The following is a 13,310-nucleotide window of genomic DNA, read 5'->3' on the forward strand; positions in this document are numbered from 1 at the left end:
GCCAGCGGACAACACAGGAGATAACTTTATTGAAACGCAAATGGCATTGAACAGGTGACTTGCTGGGAGGAGACATGCCTGATGGACAGAGGACCCAGGTGAGAGGGCTTCTGGCAGTGAGGGAAGAAGGCCTCATCCGCTGGCCCCAGGATGGATTTAACTGTCAACTGACTTATTATTTAAGACAAATCACCCAGCTCTCTCATGATTGTTACCGCAATTATGTATAAATACAACGGCTCCCTTTCTCTACATCAGATATGAAAGGGGGTAGGTTGAAAGAGGGGAAGACCAATGATAAAAACTAAAATATGAAGACACACACATATCCTGGTTTGGGGGTTTGTGCCCAATAAATTAAAAAAAAAAAAAAAAGTGTTGTAAAGATCCCTGCCCACCTTCCACCGGAGGATCGCCATGCATTTGAGAAACAAAGGCTCCATCACGCAAACAGTGCTGTCTAAAACAGGGCAGGTGAGAAGGACAAGGAAGGGAACCCAGCAAGGGCTGGAACTCATTTGAGAAAAAGGTTGTTCTGTTAAAGAAACAAAAACAAGAACACTTAGGAAGCGGGAGACTCCTGCACAGCAGTGGTCTGGAGACCGTCTGGGACAGGGAGCTCTTGCCTTCTCATCTGTGTCTTCAGTCTGGAGACATGGCAGGGATGCAGGGACATCCGCAGATGAAGAACCTGGCGGGCCGTGGGGTGACTTCAGTGCAGGCTTCACGCCTTCCTCAGGCTCTCATCCTCCTCCAGGCACTTGGTCCCTGACCCCAGGAGGCCCAGTGCCAGATGGGTCTTTGTCCCCCACCCACAAGCGCTCTCACAGGGCAAATGGACTAACTAAACAAGGCCAGTTGTACACACATCTCCCCCATGGCCCCATCTGTGAGTTTGGGAAAATACGAAGCTCTTTTCAGTTAAAAAAAAATTGTTTTAATCGGGGGAAAGATGGACGCCCCGAGGGCCCTCTGCTCATCTCTGAGAAGGCTCTCCTGTGGCCAGGCAGGACCAGGGGTGGGGCGGGCAGAAGGTTCTGGCAGGTGCCCTTTAGAACTGGGACAAGGGTGAGGGGTGCTGCCAGGACAAGCTTCGTGGAAATACAGATCAGACTTTTAAACTGCTCTCATCCCATCAGCAAAAAGAGGCCGAGTTGAGAAGTAGCACCCAGCAGTAGACACCTGGAGGAGGCTTCCCTCCGCGTCCCCTCAGGAAGCCCCCTGGAAATCTCAGAGCTGTGATATTTTCCCCTGGAGGTTGTGTTCTACGAGGAAATGCGAGCATTCCCCTAACTTCTGCCCAAAAGCACACACTCTGTTAAATAAAAGGAAAGACAGAATCATGCGGACACGTGAGAAGACCTTGAAACTAATGTTAAAGTCTGAATTTTACCCTAGAACCTTATTTGTGGTCCTAAAGCCCCACTGTGGGGACTCTGGTCCTTGGCTTTCCCCGACACAGTGGATTGAACCTGTAGTGTCCAGCACAATTACCAAGAGGGTCGTTAAAACAAAACTCGCCGGGCTGTCTCCCTGGTTTCTGATTCAGTAGGTCTGGGACGGGGTCTGAGTTTCATTTCCACAAGCCCTCAGATGCTGCCGACACTGATGGTCTGACACAGATACAAGAACTGCTGCTTTAAGAAATGAAAGAGGTGAATCAAAGGACCGATGTTGACTTCCTTCCACGACCATGCCCGTCACAGAAAGCTCTCCAGACACAGCCATTAAGAGACCCAAAGGCCAAACTGGGGGGACCCAGTAGCACAGGCTTAATACCCCTGGCCTGGCAGCCCTGCAGCTGCTGGGTTTCTCTTGGTGTGTGCCCTTACTCTCAGACTGCGCCGTCTCCCACAGGGTCTGTGACGGGAGTATGTACTCCAGGCTGGGCTGACAAGCACACGTGGGCAGTGGGCAAGCCAAGGTGGTGGCCCCCATGGCTCTGACAAGGTTGACTGAGGGTTCATGAATATATAAAGCTCCTTTCAGTTATAAAGGGCGTTATTCTCAGGCTTTGGTCATCTGAGAACAGTGTCCCTAAAACCATTTTCTTACTGTGGCCTCTCTGGTGGGGCCATGGGCCAGAACTCAGTAGTATAACAGTTATCCAGTTATCATAGGACAGTTCCAGTGTTCCAGCAGCAAACCCTCTGGAAAAGTACATTTCATGCCATCAGTGCGCAGGCAGCGGGGTGGGGGTGGGGTGTTTATAGAGTCTCCCTACTGGCTTCTGCTTAGCTAAGGCCCAGGAGTAGGGGAGGAAGCATGAGGAGAACGCGATCAGCCCTAGAGAGAGGGCTGTGTGAAATGTGCAGTGAGGACAAGACCAGCTTCCCTTCCCAGACACCCTGCAATAGAGGGTCCCACAAGCCTCGCTCTCACAGGCAGCCTTCGCCTCTGTGCAGGGCTCCCGTGTGAGGTGTTGCTGGGAGGGGGCTCTCTCCTCCCTCTGGAAATAAAGTGACCTCTGAGACTGACGGGGTGCCCCCTCTGAATACGTGGGGTCTTGTTGCAAAGAGCTCGAAGTGGAGATGAGATTAGGCCCAAACCAGGAAAAGTGGAAGAAAAAAATTTTTTGAATGCCTATGTTGTCTTAGGTCCTCAAGGAGGATGGGCAGACTAGTTGGTCATTCAAAACCAAAGCTTAGCCTGCGGACCGCTAGGGACTCTGCGAGGGGACCCCCAAGACCTCAGCCAGCCTCCCACTTCCCAACACACAGATCACGCAACAGAGACGCCGAGACTAGACGCGCAGAGATAAGCACCGCGGAGCTGCCTCGGAAGATGCGACGGCGGCAGCCAGCCGCTCCCGGAGACACACACAGACAGCGCGTCCTCTGCCGGCCTTGACACCTCGCGCTTTATTTCTGGTGCCTAAGCAGGAACGGAGGACAAACACACTGGACAAAATGCGGTGGTCTCCTTCATCCAGAAATGGGGGCCGTGCTTGCACCTCTGCCCGGAAGTGGGGCTGGGCGCTGAAGCACATGGTCTGCTCGCCAGATGCAGTGAGGAGAGGAGCTGGGGGCAGGAGGGGGCGGCACCCAGCCCAGTCCTGGAGGGGCCGGGTTTTCTCAAGGTGCCGGGATGCGAGTTTAGTCCTGGGACCTGGCCGTCCCTTTCTGAGGGGTCCCAGCGTCTCAACCAAGAAGCAGGGGGACCAGTGGGAGAGGATGCTGTGGATCTGCACTGGCCACTCACTCCAGGGCAGGGGCGGAGGGCGGGGAGTCGGCTTCAGAGGGGCCTGTGTGAGCGCCGAGGGGCCTAGCACCGTGAGGAGGCTTGGCCGGCCACAGTCGCCACGATTCCTGGGGGATGATGGACGCCCACAGCCAGGGGCCCAGGTGGACAACTGGAAATGGAGTCCAGACTCCAGAGGGACAGTGGTGGGTGGTGCCCCCGCGCTGGCCGGGAGCCCACTTTCTGGAGGCTGGCAGCTGAAGAGCCAAGTGCAACGCTGCCGTTGGCTCTGTGGGCCAGGGCTCAGAGATGAGGCGCAAGAACCCGAGGCCGCCAGGGCCAGCCTGCTGAGATCCAGGCAGACTGCACCGTGGCCTCCACGCTGGCCGGGGAGGCAGGCATCGCTCCGGGAGGTCTGAGACAGTTGGAATGGAGGAAGGGGGTCACCCCTTTCCTTTTTCTCAAGTAGCCAGTAACACCCAGGACAGAAGGCACCGGCCGGGCAGCACCGAGAACAGAGATGGGGCTCAGCCCTGGGGGAGACGGCGCTGGAGCCGGAGCCGGAGCCCAGCCCCGGGTCGACAGCCAAGGTGGGGCTGAGAGGCCAGCGCCCAGGGAAGGCCCACCTGGCGGGGTGTCTTCTCGTCCTTCCAAGCTGGGACGCCCCGCTCCAGGGCCGCCTCCTTCTGCACGGCAGAGACCTTAAGGCAGTGATGTCAGCACCATCCTTGGACAGACAGCCTCTTCCCACAGGAGAATTGCATATTTTCTGGCAGGGTTGGGGTCTTCACAGCTCTAGCAGCATTAACAGACATTCCCTTCAGCAGATAAGATCCGTCATCCCTGGGAGCCACCAGGGGAATTGCAGAAGCCTCTGAAAGGAGCAATCTGACCACCTTTTGGACCTAAGTGAACATCTTCTAATAGGAAGATTCAGATGCAGTTGCTCCTTGGTTTGGTGGGACAGAGAGATCCAGGTTAGTGGTTATTGTGCCTGTAGGTTCTGATAAGAGTGTGTGCTACTTGGGGCTCCAAAGAGCATCACAGATCCCTGGTCTGCAGAGCCCAAAACCACAGCCTCGCCAGGCAACCCAGTGCACTGGGCAGTTAGTCGAGGGCTTCTTTATGGCCAGCTCCTGCGGTTTGGACGCCATTTCTCAGGTGATCCTGAGGGCCCACAAGATAAGATGTGTGTTTAGTGGAGATTAATGTTTCCTGCTAGACAGTGAGTGTAAGGACTCACATCTTTTTTTATACCTAGTGACTGGTACACACTAAGTGCCCAATAAATGCTTGTCCAATGAAGGAATTAGCACTGCCGAACCTTCAGGGCAACTTCTGCAAAAGGTGGATCCCTTTCGAAGGCAGATCTTTGCCACCAAATCAGACTCCTTATATTCTGATTGGGAGCGTCTCACTTGGGTGTCCACTCCTAAGTGAATCTTCGCTTGTTCAGAACCAACAGTAAAAGCCAGCCAGGGATTTTGGATTCAGTTGGGCAAAGCAGTTGCCATCAGAACAGTGCATGGAGGGGCTCCACAGGCCACAGACAGAGGGAGATTTCCAGTTTCCAGTTACCCTCCAGTCCACGGGGAAGCTCAGCTGAGGTCTTCTGTCAGGATGGGCCCACGTTCTCCTCCAGAGACTGGCCGCCATGCTCCAGGCAAGATGTGTGGCACTCGAGGTCCCTCCTGTCCCACTGCTGAGCTGGCACTTCAGGTCCCACGAGAGCCCCCAGAGTGCCAGACACGGCTGCGTGGCAGGCGCCTTGTGGGTGCCAGTTGCCTGGCATTGGATTCTCCACAGGGCGACCTGGAAAAGCCAGAACAGCCCCAGGATAAGCAGCTTGAGCATTTCATGGACTTGTGAGGGTACAGGAAAACAAGCCGAGAAAGAAGAGGAGAATAAATAGGCAAATGAGAGGGAAAAATGGAAACAAAACAAAAATAAAAAAAAAGTCGGGTTTATTGACTCGTGTGCTAACTTAGATGCTGTGAGCAGAGCCGGTGGCGTTTCTCTGAAGGCTGCAGTGGCGTCCTCGTGGTCTGGCCGCGTCTCACGTGGGTGCCGTGTCACTGGTATCCCTCATGTGTCGAGAGGGGGGGCAGGTAGCGCACCTTGCAACTGGACTTCCTCCCTCCAGCTTCATTTTTTCCTTTTTTTTTTTAAACCTTTTACAGATTGATTTAAACGTTGTAAACCACATGCTTTTTTTTTTCCTGCAGCCTGATCTTGGGGGCAGGGAGAGCTGTTGGCAGTGGCTGGAACTGGGCAGGGTCCGAGGGAGGGTCCAGGAGCCGCCTCCTCCCAGAAGACTTCCCCCGGCGAGGCTGTGTCTCTGAGCCGTTCGTGAGAATCAGGAACTACCGCAGGCTTGTCTGATGTCTTCTGAACCCCTCCCCAGAAAGCCCAGGAGTTTGTAATTGAGACGAGAAATCAAGGAAAAAGAGCCAGGATCATCTTCTCCTCAGAGTCACCAGAGGAGACTAGGAGATGGATCTGGGGACGCGGGTCCACCCGCCAGTCCCACAGGGAGTTCTCCAAGGTGCAGCACCAGGAACCTGCCCCTTCCTCCACGGCCCCTCCTGTCCTGGGGCTGGAGAGCCCGCGCTGGGAGGAAGCAGGGCAGAGGGGATGGCACGGCACTGTCCCCCGCCCCGCTGTCCCGTGACTGGCTGCTGGGCCCTCAGAGCGTGGCCTGGAGGCTGGGGTCCAGGATGCTCTCTCTGTCTGGAGACTCGATGTAATTGGCAGCTTCCTGCAGTTTCAGCAGCATAGCCATCTAAAGAGGGGCAGAGAGACAGCTAAGGAGAGTGGGGACTTGCAAGTGGTGGAGAACCCAGGGAGTGCAGGGCTGGTTCCACCCTGTGTGAACCTGGCCCTGGGGAGTGAGGGGCGACTGGGGGTGGCGCACGCTGTGACCTGCTGGCCACTCCCTGGAGGGTGTGGGGGCCCCAAGGCCGCCTAACAGCTCTTCTCCAAGAGGCTGCAGCCCAGAGGGCTAAGCGCCGAACTCAGGTGCCATTAGGACCTGCTTCTCCCCAGGCCCGCCCATCTCTCCAGCCCCGCCCACCCCATCCCTCCAGCCCCGCACCCCTCCCTCCCCACCCCGCCAGGCCTGGCCTGGATGCCAGTGTCTTCACCTCCTGCCCTGGTCCTCTCGGCTTCCTCAACAGGTCACAACTCTGACCCCCTCATTCAGCTAAGGAAGCATCGTTGTTCCAGCCTTCTGTTTACACGATTAACACTGTCCTGACTTAAAAGCCTTTTTATACAGAGAACACCTGTTTTCTACAAGGTCCAAATTTAAATAAAATGTATTAGGATTAAAGTAGAATTTAAATAAAATGTATTAGGATTAAAGTAGAACGATCTCCTACTGGCAGTGTAGAAGTGCAAGATCTTGGGTTTGTGCATGTGTCCATCAGATCAGATCAGTTGCTCAGTCGTGTCTGACTCTCTGCGACCCCATGAATCGCAGCACACCAGGCCTCCCTGTCCAGCACCAACTCCCGGAGTTCACTCAGACTCACGTCCATCGAGTCAGTGATGCCATCCAGCCATCTCATCTTCTGTCGTCCCCTTCTCCTCCTGCCCCCAATCCCTCCCAGCATCAGAGTCTTTTCCAATGAGCATGTGTCCATACCATCTGCTAAACCGTCCTGCCAGATGGCTTGATGACCAACACCCCCTCCAGCAGAAGGAAGGGCCGAGCCTACCACATGTGTGACTCTGCCACCATTGAGCTGGTTACCTCCTTGTCATAGGCTTCCCCCCAGTGATTAAAGAGGGGAAGGGTCGTCTTCCGTTTTTATCCTCTAGTCAAAGCCTGCTCATATCCTTGGTCCATGTTCTGTATGGAAGTTTCAGGGTTTGGGTCATATGTTTTGGGTGTCAGTTCTCTTTGTTACAAGCACTGTAGATATTTTTGTAGTTTGTCACCTGTCTCAGCCCGTTTTTTTCTTTTTTAAAAACTATTTATTTATTTGGCTGCACTGGGTCTTACTGGCCACACACAAACTCTTAGCTTCAGCACGTGGGATCTAGTTCCCTGACCAGGGACTGAACCCGGCTCCTGCCTTGGGAAGGCGGAAGGAAGCCCCTCAGCCCACTTTCTAAGAGCTCCTGGAGTCACTGCACCGTGGCTGTCCCCAGGACGACCCCAGGGAGCAAGGACAGGAGCAGGACCAACATCTATGATCTATGGGTCCCTGGCTCCCCCGCTCTGCATGCTGTTCCCACCTGGCCTCTGCCGGATACACCTGTTGCTGGTTAGCGACACCGCTTAGCTCAGTCTGGGGTTCTGATGGTCAGAGCTACCACCACTGGCCTCACGTTCACCCCGGCCTCTGGGCCCAGCAGGGTGTGGACGAGGCTTCCGTTCTGTGACACCCTGACTTCTGCCTTACAGCGGCCTCTACTCACCAGTGGGTCTGAGTCCAGGGAGCTGGGGGTGCTGTCCTTGACTGTCCTGTCCTCTGGGGGCGAGGCAATGCTGTGGGGGCCCACGGTGGGGGGCGGCAGGTGGTACAGCTTTGACTGGTCTTGTTGGGCTGAGGGCCAGGGAAGAGTGTCCCGGACCCACTCCACAGGGTCCTCCCAAGCGGCTTTCTGCCCGTGAACCTGGAGAGAAAGGAGCAGTGTGATCACTGGTGAAGAGCCCGCGGGTGAGCAGCTCCTGATGTGTGTGCCGCGTGCGCAGTCCCTCAGTCGTGTCCAATCTTCTCGGCCCCGTGGACTGCAGCCCGCCAGCTCCTCTCCATGGGCTTCTCCAGGCAAGAATACTGGGTGGGTTGCCATGCCCTCCTGCAGGGGATCTTCCTGACGCAGGGATCGAACCCTTGTCTCTCGCGCCTCCTGCACCAGCAGGCGGGTTCTTTACCACTAGCCCCACCTGGGAAGCCCCCTGAAGTGTCTATACTTCCTCAAACGTAAAGCCATGAAGTTTGGATTCCTGTAGGGTTTTGAGTTTCCCAAAATGGGAAATAAAATAAGTTGGCATAGGTTGGTAGAAGCCGTCTTCTTTGTTTTTTAAGTTTTGACCACAGCACACGCATGTGGGCCCTAGCCCCTCACCCAGAGACCGAACCCGCGCCCCAGGTGCTGAAAGGCGGAGTCTTAACCAAGGGCCGACGGGGAGTCCCGAGACCATCTTGGAGAATAATTTGGCAAACTGTATTAAAACTTGACATGGACCCCACAAGTCATATGACCCTGCAATTTTACTTTCCAAGTAAGAAATTTCAGTTCGGTAATAATAATACCTTTTGAAAGAAATTTGGGCTTTGCTGAAAGGAGATATCATCTGTGTAAAAATGGTTTAAATTACAAAACTGTTAATAATAACCCAAAATTAAAGGAAAATGGTGACACACGGCATCTCTGGAACTCTCCCACATCATCAGATGGTGTGTGTCACACCGACACATGACTCTTATGGATAAAACATGACCACTGGTCCAGTCACCACGTCACCGGTCAGTGGACCAGTGATGAGTATGCCCTAATTCACGGGTGAGAAAACTGAGGAGGTTTTTAAAAGCGACAGCTGCCTTTTGCACAAAGTTCTTATTCTCACTTTTACAAACGTTTTCACACATTTCATTTGACTTCAAAACAGAGCGAATTTATACTGTCTCCTTTCTTACATACGAGGAGTTTAAAAAGGTCAAGTAACTTGACCAGAATAACATTTTTATTAGTAATTAGTAATGACCTAAAGCTATAATAGGATTTTACTTAATTCTTAACTCAGTTGTTTCTCTATCTGGCCAAATCCCTAGGGAGTCGTTTGAGTTTGGAGGAGACTCAGAGGCCGAGGACTGGACACACAGCCCCAGGCCAGTGGTTGTTAGCCGTTTGCTGGGCGCTGGCCATAGGCAGGAAGGCAGCAAGGTCTGCATAGCGCCTCGCCCGGCCTGTTAGGAGGAGAGCCTAAAAATCTCAGGGGCCGCGTGTCGGACTCTGTCTCCACTCTGTGAGGTGGGCCAGCCTGGCCTCGGTTGAGCAGGGTCCAGGGTGGGCTCACCTTAATGCCATCCTTGGCCCCTTCCTGTAGGTAGGGGATGATGGAATTGTTCCACAGGTCGATGAACCAGGTCCGGAAATCCTCGATGCCGATGGGGCAAGACAGAAAGAAGCAGGGACCTGGCAAGAGAAGAGGGCTGTGAAGACGGCCTAGAGCCTCACTCCCTGGCCGTCTGCCCCACTGACTCCCTAATACCAGGCAGAAGGTCTTGGAACTAGAGCATGAAAGCAGCACAGGGCTGGGCTAAACTGAGATCGTGGGCAAGACAGTGGGAGCTGACAGCCTGCTGCAGCCTCAGAAATGATGTTTCTCCAGGTGGATGGGAGGCGGGGGAGCCAGAGGCAGCTTTCAGCTCCCCTAACACCTCCCCTGCGTCTTCTCAGCGATCCTGGGAGTGTGGGTGAGGTCAGGGCTCTGACAGCTGACGCAGGCAGGGGGACCACACTGGGCACTTACTCAGCGACCCGCGGCTCTAAGGCTGCAGGCGTGGGGCCAGTGAGTGCTCCACACACTGAGGGCATGGAGGGAAGGGGACCCACGCCAGGCGTGGGGCCAGTGAGTGCTCCACACACTGAGGGCATGGAGGGAAGGGGACCCATGCCAGGTGTGGGGCCAGTGAGTGCTCCACACACTGAGGGCATGGAGGGAAGGGGACCCACGCCAGCCCCGCCCAGGCGAGGCGCAGGCTGTACCGATGAGGAAGTCGGAGGTGCTGTGCTTCTCCAGGAAGGTGTGCAGGTGGTACCACAGCTTGGGCACCCAGTCCAGCACCCGCAGCAGCTCCTCCCTGTTGGCGTTGATGTCGCCGTCCGACTCCACCAGCTTCCTCCTCAGGTAGCGAACCAGGAAGCCGTTGGCGGGCTCCACGTTGTTGGAGAAGGTCAGCATCCTGTGGCCAGGGATGCAGAGGGTCGGCGGGGGCACTGCACGAGGGTGTGTCGACTCCGCTCCCACCCGCCCTGAGCCGCCTGCCTCCCACTGATGCCCACGGGTCTGCTGAACTCAGGGCCGAGGAAGAGCTGGCGCTCAGATCAGTGACCCCCTCAGGTAACCATCGGACCCCACTGGCCTGGACGAGGGGTGTGTGGGCAGAGGCTGCACCTCTTCCTGTGTCAAGGGCCCTTCTCCCTCTGCACCGACACGGCACACACCTCCTCTCCCAGCCCACAGGGCGCTGCTACTGTCTTTCCTTCTGCTGTGCCTCTGGCCAGATCCTGGACTGAACTGGTTTACAGACTTGGGGGCATCTGGAGGCCCATCCAGGGCCATAGATCTTACCTGAAGCTTAGGTGCAAGCCGTGATTGGGTGTCATTTTTACTGGTTGATTAGTGGTACCAATAATATAGGGACTGCGGGAAGACAGAGGAAAAAGACTGGCTTAGACCTGTCTGAACACTGGATTTCTGCCGTGTGCTACCTCACTCCGGGGAACGCCTGGGGTGGACTGGGCTCCCCCCGCCCGCCGTGGGGAGTCTGGTCCTGACCCCAGCTCACCATTTGTGGTACTTGCAGGTCAGGGCCCCATTGACCAGCTCGCTGATGGAGCCTGCCTCACTCAGGTCATCCAACAGGATCACCAGGGGGACATCCCCAGTTCCTGTTTCCCGGTCTATCTGGTTGGCCAGGTTGGAGAGATACAGCTGCAGGTCCTGAAATGAAAGAAGGGGGCAGTCAGCACTCAGGAGCAGCGAGCCCCCGGACCAGCCTTGCAGAGGAGGGTTTCAGAGGAGCTGGGCTGGTTCTGGATCCCGGGAGGGGCCTTGGTTCCTGTGTGATGCGCTTGGACCTGGGACTGCAGAAGCCACCACCCCAGCCCCATCAGCAGTGGCCCCTAAACCCCTCAAGGTTGGGGAACACACTTGTCAGATAGCTGTGCACAGGATCTGCACTGGGAGCCACCCGAAATGGACGCGCCTCCCCGTGGGGCACAGCACGCAGCGACCTTGGAGAGGGACCTGGCAGGGCTCAGCACAGCGTGTGACAGTTCCGAGGGCTCCCCTAAAGGACGCCAGCCCACGGTCAGAGAGACGTTCTAGAAAGAGGCTGAGGGGAGGCAGAGGAGAGACTGACAAGGCGGGCAGAGGGCCGGTGGGACGTGAGAGGGACGGAGCGCCCCGGGGAGGGAGGAGCCTGGATAGGGCTGCCGAGGGGGTAGGGCAGCACGGTGGAGCAGGGCGGTCCGGGCGAGCGCGGGCACCTTGCAGGACTGCTGGTGCATGTTGAAGGTGCTGACGATGCCCTCGGTGACCTCTCGGCCAGAGCGCTCCACCAGGTACTCGGCCAGGCGGTTGGTCAGGTAGGTCTTGCCGGTGCCGCTGGGGCCCGAGAGGACGAGCCGCCGGTGCTTGAGCAGCAGGCCGATGTAGTGCTGCATCATGGGCTTGGGGATGAGCGTCTCGAACACCAGGCTGTCCACACACTTCTCCCTGAGACCTGCAACACGCCTGCCTGTCTGAGCCGGCGCCCCTGGGCCCAACAGGACCCCCTGGGCTGGCTCTGATCACGCGGGGCAGGCTGTGTGCTATGGGGGTGGGTGGAGGGGAAGCCCAGGCGAGGCAGAAATGTCCTGTGAACACGTTCCCTGGGACGAGTCCGGAGCAGGTGAGCCTCTCTTGTGTTTCACGGTGACCTCCACCCTGCAGCCCCTCAGCCAGCTCCTGCTCCAGGAATACACGATGGACCGCCTGACAGTCCCCCTGCACCCCACAGCCCTGCACCCAAGGGTCCGGGACTGACCTTTGAGGGAGACCACTATGTTGTTAACCCCTCGGCGGCAGGGGGGCAACTCTGGGGGCTCCGCGTCCAGGAGCCGTTTCACGTGGCTGATGCTGTAGCCGTGGATGGACTCAGTGCTCAGTCCCAGCGTGGAGGCCGGGTCCATCTTAGAGATGTAGTCCTGACGGGAAGGGAGGCGGAGAAAGAAGGTGCTTGAGAGGGACGAGGAAGAGATCAAGACCACAGGACGAGCAACGCTACAGGGCACAGCGATCCACGAGGAAGGGGAGGAGCCGTCTGTCTCCTGGGGGCTTCTGCACAAAGGCTCCGAGGCCCGGGCCCCCGTGTTCTCAGAGGACCGGCAGCCCCTGAGCTCCTGCACCTCTTACCTTGAACACCTGGAAAACAGCGCCGTCCAGCAGCTTCCAGTCAACCTGCCCGCTGACCTTGCTGCACCCCAGGAAGAACTCCTGCTGCTTCAAGTCCTGTGAGGCCAAGGTGGGCGGCTCAGGAGCCACGTACGCTGGGCTTGGGGGTCCTCAGAGCCAAGGCTTCTTGGGTGGAAACGACGGTGTCACGCCCCCCGAGTTCCTTACCCCTTTGATGATGTGCTGGGGGGGCATCCTCACCACCACCCGGAGGGTCACCTCCTCCTTTGGGCCGCAGGTGCTGATGCCATCCATGGGGGACAGGTCTGGAGGTGGGGACAGGAATGCTGGTTGGGGGCACCCCAGACTACCCTACACCTTCTGCCACTCCCCTTTCAACAAAGTCTTTATCTACCCCAAAGAAGTACCAGGAGTCCAAGCCCAAAGAGCGAAGAGGGTTTCAGGACCACAGCGATCCTTGGTGTCTCAGGACTCTGGCGTCGGCTCGCCGCAGCACTGGTACCTCTCTGACCCCGGAAGCCGCACCAGAGTGCGTGAGGGGGGAATACTTTCCTTCTTTTCACCCGCCCAGGGCCTTCGCCCCAACAGGTACCTGTGTCTGCGAGGCTTGGGCTGAAGGAATGGGTGAGCGCCAGGCCCAAGGAGCGACGAGGGGAGGGTAGAGCCGAAGATCCCGGGATCTGCCCAGGAGCGGAGCCCGCCGAGGGGCCTGGGGCCACCTTCAGCCGGTCGTTCTCTGCTTTCAGCAGGTCCACCTCCAACTGTGGCGAGAACAGGCGGGTCTGGAGCCTCGGCCGCAGGGTCCTGCAGCCCCGCCCCGCGCTGCATCCCTCTCGCAGCCAAGGACCCACGTCCCTTCCCATCCTGCAGCCCCGCCCCTCCCCGTATCCCCGTCCTGTGCTCCATCCCGCAGCCATCCCAGCAACCCGCCCCGTCCCGCGGCCCCGCCCCTCGTAGCCCCGCCTGGTTCTGCGGCCCCGCCCCTCCCGCAGCCCCG

The 13,310-nt window shown here is 57.1% G+C and overlaps 1 protein-coding gene across 4 annotated transcripts in view; it reads right to left on the reverse strand.

The window, feature by feature from the left end:
• The window catches only part of NAV1 (neuron navigator 1), a 142,546-nt gene continuing 129,236 nt past the window's right edge, over nt 1-13,310 (reverse strand). For all 4 annotated transcript variants that reach the window (XM_027565903.1, XM_027565901.1, XM_027565900.1 and 1 more), the window contains 11 exons: nt 12,906-13,074; nt 12,521-12,618; nt 12,314-12,409; nt 11,946-12,105; nt 11,407-11,642; nt 10,704-10,858; nt 10,487-10,558; nt 9,901-10,097; nt 9,209-9,327; nt 7,606-7,803; nt 1-5,962 (listed from right to left, as the gene is read on the reverse strand). In XM_027565903.1, the coding sequence (XP_027421704.1) occupies nt 5,867-5,962; nt 7,606-7,803; nt 9,209-9,327; nt 9,901-10,097; nt 10,487-10,558; nt 10,704-10,858; nt 11,407-11,642; nt 11,946-12,105; nt 12,314-12,409; nt 12,521-12,618; nt 12,906-13,074 (1,596 nt within the window). In that variant the 3' untranslated portion in view covers nt 1-5,866. The remainder of the gene's footprint in view (nt 5,963-7,605; nt 7,804-9,208; nt 9,328-9,900; nt 10,098-10,486; nt 10,559-10,703; nt 10,859-11,406; nt 11,643-11,945; nt 12,106-12,313; nt 12,410-12,520; nt 12,619-12,905; nt 13,075-13,310) is intronic.

This window comes from Bos indicus x Bos taurus, chromosome 16, assembly GCF_003369695.1.
Source record: "Bos indicus x Bos taurus breed Angus x Brahman F1 hybrid chromosome 16, Bos_hybrid_MaternalHap_v2.0, whole genome shotgun sequence".
Classification (NCBI taxonomy): Eukaryota; Metazoa; Chordata; class Mammalia; order Artiodactyla; family Bovidae; genus Bos; species Bos indicus x Bos taurus.